Raw genomic sequence first — 15816 nt, 5'->3', positions numbered from 1 at the left:
AAAAAGCAAAAGGAATACTGGAAGCAGACATTGAATTGACTCCCCAAAAGGGATTTAGATTTACAACCTAAACTCACCATCTTTCTTCCCAGCAGCCATTTTTCTGCTGATAATAAAATTGTTGGCCTGTTTGGTCTTCCAGTTAACTGTTCCATTTATGCCATCAGCACAGCTTAATAAAAAAGCTTTTCAGAATAAAACAAATGCACAAAAAATGAAATTAATGTTCAATTAAAATGACTATCATAGATCACCTACAACTAACTGGGATCAGATTCCTTCCAGCCCAGCTAGCTGTTTAATTCCATTCAATAAATATTTGTTGCGTGTCAATACAAGGAATATATGAAGACACCAGGTAAATAAAGCACAGTTCCTCCCCCTCACAGAGTTTACAATCTACAAGGATTAATAATTCAGGCACAGAAATATATACATAATATATAATATGTATATAACAATTACACATAAATATACCATGGTAGAAAGCATAAGTGCTACAAAAACACTGAGGGAAGAAGCAATTATCTCCGGCTAGAAATGAATGAATAAGTTTGAAATGTCTTTTAAATTCACAGTTGAGTTTTGGAAACACTACACTGACAGCAGTGAATAGAAGTGGAGTTAGAAGATACTAAATAGGGTGTTATTCCTGGATTGTAGAGTAGCGACCAGCCCGTTACTCAGCAGCTGAAGCAAAAGGAAGTAACAGTGGAGCCACTAGAAGACATCATGGAGATAATACTGATAATACTTTTCCAATTGCTGGATGTGGGCTAAAAGGAGAATCAAAGATGGCTTTGAATGTCTGATCCAGAAGGAAAGAACAGTGAAACCCCCTCCCAAAAAAAGGAGTTGGCTTTAGGGTAAACATGATAAATTCAATTTGGAATATGTTAAATATGGGGTACCAGCTGGATATCCATGTGAAACTATCTAAGAAGAAAATGGAAATAGAATGATTGCTGATGCCAAAGCCCCACTGTAATTCCTTAAAGAGATCATACTCCCAGGTAACACACATTGGGCCCTTGTGTACAAAGTGATCTGGAGAAGATATACATTCATGTCTGGACCCATGCGTCTATCCTATTTTCCATGATATAAACTAGCAATCTTACAGCTTACTCTCCCATTTTCTCACTCTTACCTTTCAGACTTGATATTTGGGCACCATTTTCCTGACTACAACATTGGATCTCCATTTCAATCTCCTTTCCTCTAGCCATCTCAGGTATGTTCCCTCTGTGTTCAGCTCAGTCCAGGGATCCCCTAGGGTGTACCCCATAGTTTTGTCCTAGCTCCTAGAGCTAAATGAAATATAGCAAGAAGGAATGCATGAAAAGTGGGAGGGACAGCAAAGGCAGACGACTGTGTTAATAGCAAAAGCAGAGGATTGAGCAAATGAGACAGGCAGTCAGAGAGGTTGGACAACTGAGACTGAAGTGTCACATATGTCAACAGAAGGGTTGTCATGATCAACAACCTCACATACTGCAAAAAATTCAAAGAGAACGAGAACTTAGAAAAGATTGCTAGATGTGGAAAATGAGAAGTTTCTGGTGGCTCCTGCAAAGTGAAGTTCCAATAAAGTAATAGGAGCATAAGTTGCAAAAGGTCAAGATGTAAATGCAACAAACACAGTTAATCTTTCAAGAATACTGGCTAGAATCAAGAAGCAAAGATATAAAAAGATAGACTGAGGAGTAGCAAGGTGAGGAGAAGGGTTGGTTACTTTCGTGTGGGGGAAAAGATTTTATTCTCGAGCCTGTGAAAAGACAGAAAGAGATAGAAAGAGACTAAGTAAAGAAAGGGGGCATAAATAATGAGACACAATCCAAGCAAAACTAGAATGTGTAGGACCAAGTATAAACAAGTAAAGAAAATACTACATGAATCAAAAAGTAAGGACAAGAAAAGAAACATTTGTTGGGGTACAGGAAACTTAATGTTGAAAGAGTTTCTCATCTTAGTAAATTAGAGATGAAATGTATATTTCCTTTTCAAACTAAATGTTAAGTAAAATTCTGAACTTACACTAAATTATGGGAAATATAGAGTTACCTTTGAAAGTGACTAAAAAAATACAATTCAAAACTCAAGTTACTAAAAACAAACAAGCAAGCAAGCAAGCAAGCAAATGAAACCTCAAGTGATTGTTTCAGTGATATCTGGGAATGGAAATCAAAGTCCCTAGCATCCCAAGCGAATAAACAACTTGGTTGGTATTCAATTTTTAAAATATGTAAACATAAGTGTACTAATTTTATAGCTATTAAAAGACCAATCTTAAGGCTGATTCACCTAATAAATGATTGATTCACTTAATAACTGAAATTATATCTTTTTAAATCTACATGAAAAATACAGTAGTCATTTCCTAAATAATTTAAGCTAAAATAGAATCAGAAATGTTCACAGTCTCTTGTGGCAAACTATCCCACCCCTCTCAGATGTTACATAAGAATCACTTATGGGCAACTCTCTAAAAATACATATTTGCATGTACCCACAAATATATAATAAAAAAATTAAAAAACATATATTCATGACTCCACCATGGCAAGTCTAGGTAAACAGATTACAGAATTTTATCAGGTGATTCTCATACACAAATCTGAATTCTAGAAGGCCAAGAGAAGACCTACAGAACCCAAGGGTGTATAAGATATTCAACTGAGTCACAACATATGCACTAAATGCAGGGCTGACCTTAGAACTGAAAACCTCACCCCCTTCTACCTCCAACTGGCCCACACGTGCAACCAATTTGCAAGAACATGTAAGTCACTGCTGGACAATAGGAAGTCTCAACCTAGAAAGACAGGAAGCAAGCAACCAAATTCTTCTCTACGACTTTCCAAAGAACAATGACAAGAAACATTTAGATTTAAATCCATCACATCATCTTGTCATGAACAAGGTGCTTTCATGTATATTGTCTAGTTCAATCCCTACAAAACCAAATGACTCTATTATTTATCTGAATGTGATCAAGGGTTGGTCTTAAAGGAGAGTGGAGTAAATCCTGCAGGCATGCAAGCACTCTTTAGAATTCTCCACTTTTCCATGGATAGGGGAGTTACCATAAAGAAAGAATAGGCTGAGTGTCCAGACAGCACCCGCTTTGTTCTATATTCTAGCCCAGTGTTTCTCAAACTATGTTGGGCATAATAATTATTCAGAGCTATATATACAAAACTACACACAGTATACTTCATGGGCGATTTAAAGGATTTACTGAGATAACTTAACTCATGGGATTTTTGTTTGTTTGTTTTACACTCTGACTTTCAGAAACTGACTAAGCCAGCCCAAGATTTAACGCCACTGCAAGACCTTGCCAGGTGAACCAACAGAGCATTGCTCATACTTGGTTCTAGATAAGGGCAGTCTATTAGTTGGCTTTTACAGAATTCACAATACAAATCTGATTGGTGCCTCAACTATTATAAAATAGAGGCAAGGTAAAGTAGTTTAAACACATTCCACAGATACTGCTCTATTTTAAGGCCGGCATTGCTTTGATTTCATATTGATCCATCTAAAGTTCTACTTCGACAACAGAAGACCACAGTCCAATAAATCTAAATAAAACAACAACTTTTTCTGACTATACTCACCAGACAATGTCACAAAAGGCAAGAAAGACACAATACCACGGATGATGTATCTGCCTAAACATTCAAGTCTCACCCCTTGAGGGAGAAATCTCAATAATATGATAATAACTGGTTTTAATGGCTTGCCCAAAATCATAGATCCACTTTAACTTCTTGAATAAAAAATTATTGTAATCTGTACATTGACAAATGCAAAATACTCACTGAAAAAAGCTAGTACTTTAAAGTTTGATTTTCACTAGAAAAAAACATAGCATTTTTTTTTTCTGTGAAAACAAATTTCCTTAGGATGGGAAAATATGACTTAACTTTTAAAATATGCTATGCATAACTTTTCAAAATTCCAATGCATAACAAAGAGTAAGTCAACTTGTATAGACTGGTTCTTGGACTCTTTCCAAAGATAATGGCCCATCTTCAGAAAGCTTGAAAGGAACTCTGCTGTGCTCACTAGGTTCATAATAATCTATGCTACAGTTGTACCTGGATGTGAGTTTTGCTCTAATTCATAAACACAGAAGCAAAGAATAACACCCATACTGCATTTACACAGTTCAAACTGAGGAGACAGTCACACAATTAGCCAGCATATCAAGTTACATAATTTGTTTAATTCCTCGATGTTCCCTCTCAAAAATCATCGAAGCCCGAATTAATCCAAAGGTAACTGGCATGCCCTTAAATTCCCCAGAAACCAAACAATACTTAAAGTTTGTCTTAAAATTCTATGATTCATTCTGAGTCTTGTAGCAGCAGGACTACATTTCATCTGGCCTGGGGCAAGCACTCTCTGAAGAGACATCACTCATCACTCGCTCCCAAACCTGAATAATTGGCAGAGTGGGGGAGGAGGAGTTTGCTGCTTCATGAAAGCAATTGAGGAACTGTGAATAGCGACTGATTGCTGATGAGCTAATCAGAATATCAAGGAATAGAAATAATAAATAATAACTCACTCCAACATCACTGTCCAAGTAAACAGCAGGATATGGCAAATGAAATTTAATCTGATTAACACGGTCACCTTAGAATCAAACTGTCAAGTCTTTCTCTGTTCGCTGCTTCGACTCTTTTCATATTTTACTAGACGAGGACACAGACTTTGTTTTCATAAACTGGATATATAGCTTATGTCCCCCATATTTCTTCCCTTTTCTCACCATTCCCTATGTCACTATGTTGGTCTCTTGTCCTCGACATTTTCTCTTCCCTTCCTTTATGTAACTATCTGTAATATTTTTTAAATTGTCTCATATTAATATGTTTTTTGTATTTTTCTCTCCCCAAAAATGTGTTAGTTGACATTATGATTAGCTACCGTGTTTTTTGTGCTAAGCATGAGGCCCTACACTAAGGGTTCTATACATATTAACTAATTTAATCCTTATGTCATCAGTTTTGTGCAGTGGGTACTATTAGTTCCATTTTACAATGAAGATAAGAAGTCTCAGGAATTTATGTTGCTTACTCCAGGTTACATGGTCAGTAAGTGGCAGAGTTGGATTTTGAACTCATTTCTTGGCTGACTCCAAAGTCCGTGTCATTGACCTGTCAACAACCTCCAAATGGTTAAATGGAAAAGCAATTTGTAAACTATGTATTTTAATGTAATTTGAAATGTTAGTATTATTACTAGTATGTCATCTTCAATTTATTTTTCTTTCCAGAAAAAATGTTTCCCGTGACTGCTGGATTAGAAATAGCTAGCAATGAGGCAATGCCCATGGAAATTAATCCCATGCACTATGTACATCTACACACATATACAATTCACTAAAAGAAGAAGGCTAAAAAGTTAGTTGGAACCTATGGAGAAAAAAGACTTTGCTGAGGAGGACCATCCACCCCAGCCTCTGCAGGGAGTCAGGAAAAGATATTCTTAAGAGAAGTGTCACAGTGAGACTTTAAAGCAAGAATGCCAGAATAAGAAATCTCCAAGTTTTGTTAAAACAGAAAAGCCCAGCGGGACATAGCATATAAGTAATTATTTAATACAATTAAAAGTTATTAGAATTTTATAATTTTCCCACAAGCTAGGTAAGACATTAGACTCTAGAGTGAAATAAAATTGTAGTACAGAAAGGTAGTGTTTAATAAGTCTCTGCAGACAGAGTGTCTAGATTCAAATCCCAATTTTTGTCCATTGGGCAAGTTATTTAGTGTCTCTGTTTTATCATCTGGTAGGGATAAAATAGTGCCCAATTTATAGGCATGTGAGTATTAAATGAGATAATACATTTGAAGCCCTTAGTGGAATGCTTAGCACATGATGATGTTCTCAAAAAATGTGAGCTATTATTAATCTTCAACTAATATGAAAATTTTAATTTCTTTAAATGATTTTTCTAAAAATAACTGTTCAAATGAAAGAACTCATTGCTACTATAGCCAACATTATAGAATATGGTACTCTCTTTTTTCCTCACGGACATGAGACACTTGAAAAATGACAATATTTATATAGCTGCTTGGAATAAATGCTGGAGGCTGCTCAGAGCAAAGGCAACAGCCCAGGATCTCTAACCATCCTAAACACTACATGGCCTCTTGGAAGGCTAACACGGTACTTTTAGTAAGTCTCCATTCAGCACTGGCTAAGGCATACTGAGTGAGAGCTGCAGTTTAACCCTTTTGAGGAAAGCCAGATGTAATAAGAAGCAAATCTATACCCTCTGACTCTCATAAACTCAGGTATTTATTCTGTGGAAATAATGCAACAAAAGCAAAACTATATGGACACAAGATTCAACTTTGCATTACACATATCGAAACTGGGGGGAAATTAATGTCAATAAAAGAAGAGTTGGTTGGATAGAATGGTTATTAGAGCAGGGAGGGTTCCTTTCGTCCACTTCTCTTGGTAGTTTTACTCCTTTGCTGAAAACACCCAGCCATGGCATATCCAGAATGGGTTTCCGATGCCCAGGAAAGGTACTGTCTGTGTTTTATCTCGGAAATATTAGATGAATATGGAGCACCAGTGGGATCCTTAACAAAATGAATACTGAATACGTAATACATGCAGTCGTTATGGGCACCATTACAATTTAATGTCTTCATCAGCAAAATGTTGGGCTGTTTTGAAATTGATAAAATTAGTGAAAGGCAGAATACCAAATAGTATGTAGACTATGTGAAAGCTACTGTAACGGTGCAATCTAGTGGAAAAGGATTAAAAGGTAAAGTGTAAAAGCTACTGGGTTAGTGAAGTAAACCTGTAGAAAAAAATTCTGTTCCAAATAAAAAATATAATAATGCTTACAGGAGTTTCCAATTAAAAAAAAAACATTAAAAAAGAAATACTCTTCTATTGGGTGTTTATTTGAAACTGTCATTAATTTTCTTTTTTTAAAAATTCATGCATTCTCATTACAATTCAAATAGTATAACTAGTAGGGTATAAAATATAAAAGTTCCCTCTCCTGTATCTATTGTCATCCCGCCAATGCCGCTGCCTGCAGTACTAACTCTTAACAGTCTTTGCATCTTTCCATATTCTATGTACACACAAACATGTTTGTACACATACACAAATAAACACACCATAGTCATTTTACAAAATGTGATCACACATTTTTCACTAGCATATCTCTCAAGCTTGTTTGGATATCATGTTTTAAGATTGCATGGCTTTATGTTGTGTGGCTCAATGATAATTTTTTACTGTCATCTCAAATTCAGCCTGTCCAAACTGGGATTTCTTATCTTTCCCTTAAAGTCTGGTCCTCATCTGGCATTTCTCATCCCGTGAATGGCACCACCTCTCATCCTCATGAATATGACAGATATCTATAAATCATTTTTGACATCTCTTCCTGCCAATCTCTACCCCAATTTAATCCGCTACCCACTCTTGTGTCAAAATGTCCCTCCTATCTGCATCTCCTCATTACCACCCTAGCCCAGGAGGTCATCATCTCTATCCTGGATGACGATTATGATAGCCTTTGAGGTGGTCTGCTGTAATCTTTTCTGACCCTTCCAAACTTTTCTTCACAAAGCAGCAAAAGTGCTCTTTTTTAAATGTGAATCTGATCACTCCTGCTTAAACCCCTCCCGAGACTTCCCATAGGTTTTAGGAAAAAGACTTATTTAAAGTGGTCTAACAGGTCCTGCAGAATATGCCGCTTCACCTTATCTAGCCTCCTTTCATATTGTGCTCCCCCTTCTCTATCAGCGCCAACCTCATTGGACTTCTTCCAGCACCTTCTATTTGTCATGTCGACCTGCCCCGGGGCCTCTACAGACTTCTTCCTTTTACCTCAAATATATCTTTCTTCTTCACCTCACTAACATTTACTCATCCTTCAACTCTGAGTACTTCCTCAAAGAAGCCTTCCTTAATCCCCCTGTCTGGCTAAATCCCCTACTTAGAAATTCTAGTAGTGTTTGTAGCACTTATCAGAGTTCTAAGGGCACATTTATATGTGTGATTATTTGATTAATCTCTGTCAACCCCAATGATGTAAAAGTTCTATAATGGTTGGGACCATGTATTCCCCGGCAACTCATACAGAGTTTCAAAACCAGTCACATTTTAAAAAGATGAATAAAAGAATTATTAGTTAGTAAAGATGGCCATTATTTTTTTTAGTTTTTCATAATTAATATCAATACTAAACATCTTTATGCTTTTGTCTGTGAGTGTGTTCACAAGTATACTTGTACACTAAACCCCTAGAAGTAAAAGGGCTAGACAAAAACATGCATTTCAAATTCTGCTATGCACATGTAGCAACCTGTTCTGTTTCCATTTCTGCAGTACTAGTCTTTGATTGAAATCAACTCTATAACCACAGAAAATAAAAGATGTTAAAAGTGCTACAACTGATTAACTATTTCATAGGAGAGAAAAGCCAATGTCATTTTACCTAACGGCAAGAAACACCGATTTCCAGAGTAAAAAAAACCAAACCAAACAAAACAAAACAAAACAAAACAAAAACCTTAAGCTATATTTTTCTTTTCTTCTGCATTCCAAGGTAAAAGACAAACTTTACTTCTTTTGCCTTTTGCTGAAGAAATTGGGAACTAAAATATTTCACTTTAACTATTGTAGGAAAATTAACTGTGATCTCTTCTTTTAAATTCCCAGTGAACCCCAAATCTCCATAATAATCAAAGTGGTGACCAGATGAATGAGTGAAAAGCTAAAGAATGGGAAAGAATTTACACCAGAGCTGCCTAACTCCTAACATTTTTGAAAGGAGCGGCTTCATTTGTCAGAAAAGAAAAGTCTGCCTTCCATGTCACAACAGATGCTGTAGCGATTCCCGTGGTACAGAATGCCAAAGATCTATTCTAAAAGTCTGATTAGTCTGAGGCAATTAAGTAGAAAGTGAAATGTGCTAAAGATGAGTGCATTTTAAATAATAAACATTTAAATTGCTATTGCACCAATATTGCATAAAATTTCTTAGATGAAGATACAAACAAGAAAAATTCTACAAAGTAACTCAAGAAGAAAACATTTCAGCTGCACTAACATATTTTTTGAGACTATAGCATTCCTAATCATGCCAGCAACTCGTGTTCTGAGGCTTCATATTTGTTTCCAGAAATAAATTCTTGAAGTTTTAGAATTTAAACATTGGGATTACATACTAACCAAGCAAGCGTTGCATTCAAGGAATTGCAAGTAGCCGCCTGCGGATCAGTGAGCCAACGGTGCCAAGCCAGAAGCTCATCTTTGAGCATTTCTCTCTCAGAAATAGCAGCTCAGCCCAGGACTGCCGGTGGCATGTTCAACAGCGGGGAAGTGAGCCATCGGAAGTTGCCCTGTGCATTATTAGTCTTACAAAAGTGCACAGCACTTGTATAAAAGATATAGAAAATAAGGAGAAACTTGTTCAACATTAAAAGTATACTTCACATAGAATGACAGAGTCCATATTTCTGACTTAACCATTTGAGTAGAGGTTAAAAGTTCTGGGTATGGAAGGGAGAGGCAGTAGTGAAAGCAGCAGGAAAAAGTTGGCTAAAAGAGATGGGAAGAATGTTTTCTTCTTTCTTCACATCCCGCATTGGAGGCCCCCTTAAGTTTTCAAGGCTCCAGAGCATGAAAATTATCTCCGTGGAGTCAGATGCATTATAGGTTCTCACTCCTCAGAAGTGAGGTCCTGTGTGCATACTCCACAAATTAATTTCGAGCCATCACATTTTCAAAGTGAGATATGGTAATCAGAATAAACAATCAATACGCAGATGAACAGGAAAGAAAAATCTGCTCCAAGGCATGTTTGAGACACTAAGAATGTGGCTCTGAGGCAGTCAGAAACCAGGATAACCTCAAATGGAGAGAACTTAAAAGAGCGTAGTGTCAGAAACTACTTTTGATGGAAACTACTTTCTGTTGTAAAGCAAGAAATTTTAAGTATTGAAAGGATATATAAGGTGTGTGGGTGTGAGTGGGGGGACTGCAGAAAGAAGAACTATCCCACATTTCCCCTGGATAAGAGGCTCCTCCAGTGGATGGCTGAGCTGCCCTGGACCAGAAGTCAGCAACGACCTGATCCCCTTAACCCTGGGTGCCCCCAGTATCCGTGGCCACTCTGCAAAAGCCTTCTCCCAGCAAGCCAGAAACACCAGGGAAGGAATAACTCTAGGAAGCAAGTGAAGGCCAGGATGCTTTGCAGGAAAAAAAAGTCTTTTAATTCTCTTCTCAAATTTTCATGTTTGAAATGGAATGAGAGGGGAGGAAGGAATGTGTTAAAATGCCCTGTTGTGGCTGTTTTCAAGTCGTACGAAATCAACTTGAAAAACACAGGACTATTCTTTTCAGACAATTTATTGGAAAAAATAAAATGTTTCCATCATAAGCATCTTTGCTGTCCTTTTCTAAAATGTTATCATGGCCTTCAAATTAAATATTCATTGTAAAAAAGGTAAATATTTCTAACATTTTAAAAGAATAGACCAAGTGATGGTGTTAAGTTGATTCCCTTGCTGAGCTACACTGTTAGAGAGTTGAAATCCATCCCTACCTTTCACCCACTGATGCTTACCAAAGCAAACAGAAGAGAGTTTATGTCTACTTTTACTAAACGTTTCCAGACCCTTTGAGGATCCCTCCTATGACAGGCTCACCATACCCCTCTCCATCCCCACGGACTGTTCTGGAAGTTGTCTAATTTGTCAACATCTCTCTTTAAATGTGACAACCAGAGATGGACACAATACTACAGATGTGGTTCATTAGAGCAGGGTACTATTAATTTCTGTGACATATGGACACTATACTATTATCAAGATCTAAATTTGATTTTATTTTTTGCAGCCACATTATGCCGCTGGTTCATATTAACCTTTTTCCTCAAAAATTGCCACCACATAGTCACTTCCTTTTTTTACACATCGATGAATTATGATGCATTTACTACTATAAAGTATCTTTTTGCATAGTGGTATAGCTTATTTTAAACCATGTTAACCCAAAATTCTGTTATCTATTTGTAACAGTTATCCCTTTTCAAGTCATCCATGGATTTTAAAGCCAAGTCCTATAACTTCATCAAAGTCATTCATAAAAATTTTTGAAGAAGAGAAGAACCAAGGCAAAGCTTGTGATCTTTCACTGGGCACTACTCCAAACCCAAACTCAGTAACCCGCACACCTGGCAGGTACTGCTTCAGTCAGTCTCACACTCACAAAGCGGTCTTGCTAGTCTACATATCATGTCACATACAAGAGCATTCTAAAGCCTTGACATATGCTGTGGTAAAAAACATGCACATATATTTCAAAATAAAGTGTAAAAAAAACATATTAAAATTAGAGTTATGTAAGAATATATATGCACACAGAACAAAGACTAAAAAGGAAGGAGCATCCGTAGAAATGTTTGTTCTAGTGTCAGGCTGTGGAGATTGCTTTTAATTCAATACTGTCTTTTCTATAGTTACATTGTTTTAAAAATTGAAGACACCCAGAGTTTTGCTTAGAGAAAATTTTGCTTGGAGGCAGTTCATGTGAAAAGAGCTTAAAGAGCACTGAGACTTCACCTGATCCTACCAACCTGAAAACCCCATCAGAAAAATAGTCATTTGAAAAGACTTGTTGATTCTTAGAAAAACCAGCTTTTTAAAAAAATTTCCATTGCTGCTTTTGGCTTAATATTTCTGGATATCAAGGAGATAGCAGACTAGAAAACTGGATCCTTAAGTTTACAAAAAGAGCTGATGTTTTTTGTGTGTGTGTTGTGCGTGCGTCTGTCTGTCACGTCTGTCTCTCTGTCTTTGCTAGAGAGGTCGGAAAGGATGGAAAGAAAAACAAAATCATCATGTTAATATTTCTGTGAAGTTCTGTACTAAAACAGAGCTCCAGTCCAAGAATCTCTAGTGGATGATATATGATAAACCCATATATCATCTATTTATCTAGAGTCCTGTTTACACTGAGAGTAGAATCAGCAATATAATTTGCACTTTGGTGTTTAGAACTGAGGGTAAGTTTTATGGGGTCAGATAGAATAAGGGTGGTCAGTTAGTAAAAACGAAAAAGAAACAAAGTGGCTAGCTATTTTGGAGGAGTGTGATCTACAAATGTTATACTTATTAGAATTCCAAGCAATTTGAAAATTTGATTGAGAATTTTTTTTAACATGTCAGGGTTTCTTCTCTGTTTCAGCATTTTGGTTAGATCATGGTTTTCATCAGTGGAAAACCAGTGTTAGAAACTTTATACATGTTATCTTTATTTCTTTGAGGTTGTCTCTCACGGGTTTTATTCATCAGAGACAAGTGAAAATTCCACTTTGCTCAGAAAACAATTTGTCCAGCATACCAGAAGCTAAATATATGAAGCTTTTAGATTTATGGCAAACTCTTATAGTAAGTGGATAAAATGATCAAATACTAAGTACAGTTAATATCTGACTACTGAAAATTTTGCTTTGCTTAGAAATAAATATCCTCCATCATAATAAAAGTTAAGCCAAAGGTATGCAGGTTCACAGATCCATAGCAAACTGTCATTTAAAATAGATAAAATGTCCAACTAGAAAGTCCAATGATCATTTAACAAATGAAAATTCCACTTTATTTTGAAATATAATTTTCCCACCATCATAGAAATTAAGCTAAATACATGAAATCAACAGCTTTAGAGATAAATAGCAAATTGTCATAAAATAGGTAAAATGTCCAAATAGAAAGTCTAGTTAATATCTGACATGTGAAAATCCCACTTTGTTTTGAAATAGAATTTTCTCACTACTTGAGAAGTTAAATATAGGTGGTAAATCCACAGCTTCATAGATCCACAGCAAATTCTCATTAAGATGGATTAAAATGTCCAAAACAATGCCCATTTACTATTTGATATAACAGATAATGCACATTAGCAACTCTTTTTGCTTTACATGTAATCTTGTACAAAATGGGTAAGAAATAGTCAACACTGGGAACAAATATCCGAGGAAATCCAAAATTCACTTATAATATTAAATGTCAAAAAATTATTTAAAATTATTAATTTTTGGGGGGTGGTTTTTAATGTTGTTTTGTTGCTTTAGATAACACAAAAATGTTATCTAAAGTACTGTCTATTAACCTTGTATTTTGTTTTCATTTTTAATAGTTTTGTTGTTTTAAGTAAGGTCTATCAAAATTACTAATCTACTAATGTTTTTTTTTCATAGAAAATTCTATTTCTAAGGCAAAGTAAAAATTATTTTATATGTAGGGGAATAAAAACCACAGGGAAATATACCAAAATGACAACTATGTGTATGTTAGAATAGTGAGATCAGACAAAATCTTCAGTTCTCTGCTTTTAAGTATATATGTACTAATGGTCATTTAAATTTTCAATTTTAGAAAAATGAATATTATTTCCTTTTTAAAAAGTCTCTGAAAATGTAATACTATTTGACAGTTAAGGCTCCTTGGAAAAAAATAGTGAAGAAAAATTTACGCCCATTTTTAATTTTTAGAAATTACACATTTACATCACTATGAAAAATATATATTAGTTAGGCACATAGATAGGCATAGAGGAAGTCTGAAAAAGTGAATTCCATAACGTTTCTTGGGGTTATCTTAGAATAAAGAGGTTACAGGTGATCTTGATTTTCTTCTTGATTTTTTTCCAGTTTTCTGCAGTTTTCTCCCCTGAATTTTGTACAATAGAAATTACTCTTATTATGATAAAAATAATACTAAAGCTTTTTTTAACAAAAAAAATATCCTATAACATTTTGAAATAAAAAAATCAAATCGGTTCAAACTTGTTCATACTTTAAAAGTCTTGAGATAAATTTTTAAACTAATTTTTCCCTTCCATCTATGCTGGTTTTTAATCTCACTTTTTAGAAAAGGATATCTATGAGTTAACAACTAGGTGAAGTAACTTTTCTGGATTTAAATAAGAGCTAAGAATTTGACAGTCCCGCAGCCGTGACAACAGTACTCTGGCAAACCTAAGAAATCCTGATATTATTATATCTTGCAGAAAAGGATGCACGTTCTAAAGATTAAAGAGTTCTTCTAAAAAGTATAATCGTGTTCCTCCAACTTACTGGGAAAATACCTTCCACTCCTATATATATCTCATGGTCAACATTTTATTTCTGATAAAAAAGTAAAATCTCAGCAAAAGTAATAGTTTTTACTCTTAGAAAGTTTCGCTTTAAGTATGATCCTTGTCACCTTGTCGTCTATAATGGGTCAAATTCTTATTTATCGTCTACATATAAAATAATCTGTACCAATGTTACTAAAATATGCTCAGTTTTATCCTTCACATACAAGTGTGTCTCCTTGGTGTTTCAGGAACTTCACTCAGCTGTAGACAATTTGGTTTTTCATTTTAACTTAAACTTTTTACTCAGATAATCGATCGTCCGTTTTCTCACTTTGAGGCGTTTAAAAGGAAGATCTGTATTAAGACTTTTTTTTTTAAGCATTCTTCCTCATCAATATTTTATGAGTCTTGTAACTCATAACTCATTGTAAGTTTCTGTAACGTAAAATGTTTATACATAGAGGTAGACACAAATATATGAAGCCGAATCTCGGCAACACTCTTGAAAGTATTAAACGTGTGGTTGCCGTGACTAAATATATTCATTCACAATACAAGATTTACAAAAATCTAACGTAGCAGGGAGAACTAGGTCTCTCCAAAAACCTCGTAATCACCACCAAAAGGCTGTGCTTGCGAGACTCTGAAGGCCGCCGAGAACATTAGAGGCATCCACAGCTGTTTTTAATTGTTTTTGCTTTCTCGAAATAGTGCCCTTGGTGGGGCAAATGGTCACGTTTGTAGCGTCTCTGGCCCCCGGTCGGGGTTACCCCTAACGTGAACGCTAGTTTAGCTCCAGCATTTTATGACTCTGCTTCCCTGATCCTGAAAACCTAAGAAAAACGAGATTTCCTACGCCGAGAAATGCGCTTAGTAAGAGGGGGAAATCAGATGTTTCAAATGCATTTGCGTGTTCTCTCCCGATCCAATTCAAGAAAAAAAAAAAAGATGTGTTTGTGTGGAGGGGGCCGCAGCTTGACACCCATTTCCTATGGCTCGCCTCCGGGCCGAGGCTGCAGAGCCCCATTCGCGGGGTAACGGACCCCTCCAGAAAAAAATGAACTACGACCCCCAGCTCTTTGCTGCAGGGATCGGGAGAGGTCCACCAGAGGGCTGGAAATGGGTGGTGGTAGCGGGGAATGGAAATTGGAGATGGAATTTCAGCGCTCTCTGGGCAGGGAGGGGCCCGCGGGGGCGCAGAGAAAAAAAGAAAAGGCCAGGGGTCAAGCCTCCGGAGCAACGAACAGGGCCCGGAGATGGGGTGCGGGGCGTCCTGGAAGAGGGGTGCAGTGGGGACCCCGGCAGCAAGAGAGAATGACGCCCATAAAATGCACCCGAGTACCCAAAACCTGGCGGGGGATGGGAAGGCGTCGGCCTGTTGGCCCTGGGACCTCCTGTCGCGCGCTGGTCACTAACCTGTCAGCAAGAAGGTGCCAATGGTTGCGGGGCTCATCTTCCGTGCCCCCCAACCCAGTCTTGTCCAAGCACAAGGGTCGCCCAGCTCCCACCACCGGGGCAATTGCATTCTTGGCCTGGCTAGGCCGGCTGTCCTCGATTCTCCCCTCCCCTCTCTTTCTTCTTTCCTCCCAGCTTGGCCAACTCAGCATCAGCATCCTGCACCCCCTCCTTAATCCCGTACTCCCTCTAGCGGCGGGCCAGTGTAGCATGGCC

General features: G+C 36.8%; 1 protein-coding gene across 2 annotated transcripts in view; it reads right to left on the bottom strand.

Annotated features, from left to right (window-relative positions):
• SGCE (sarcoglycan epsilon) overlaps nucleotides 1-15776 on the bottom strand; it is a 62910-nt gene extending 47134 nt beyond the window's left edge. Inside the window, exons 1-2 of one of the 2 annotated variants that reach the window (XM_039878068.1) lie at nucleotides 15562-15776; nucleotides 78-185 (exon numbers count right to left, since the gene is read on the bottom strand). In XM_039878068.1, the coding sequence (XP_039734002.1) occupies nucleotides 78-185; nucleotides 15562-15670 (217 nt within the window). In that variant the 5' untranslated portion in view covers nucleotides 15671-15776. The remainder of the gene's footprint in view (nucleotides 1-77; nucleotides 186-15561) is intronic. The other variant, XM_039878069.1, reaches the window with a different exon arrangement.
• Between the last annotated feature and the right edge of the window lie 40 nt (nucleotides 15777-15816).

Source organism: Pteropus medius, unplaced genomic scaffold (genome assembly GCF_902729225.1).
Source record: "Pteropus medius unplaced genomic scaffold, Ma_sr-lr_union100, whole genome shotgun sequence".
NCBI classification, from domain to species: domain Eukaryota; kingdom Metazoa; phylum Chordata; class Mammalia; order Chiroptera; family Pteropodidae; genus Pteropus; species Pteropus medius.
This window is presented reverse-complemented; position numbering and strand designations above follow the sequence as displayed.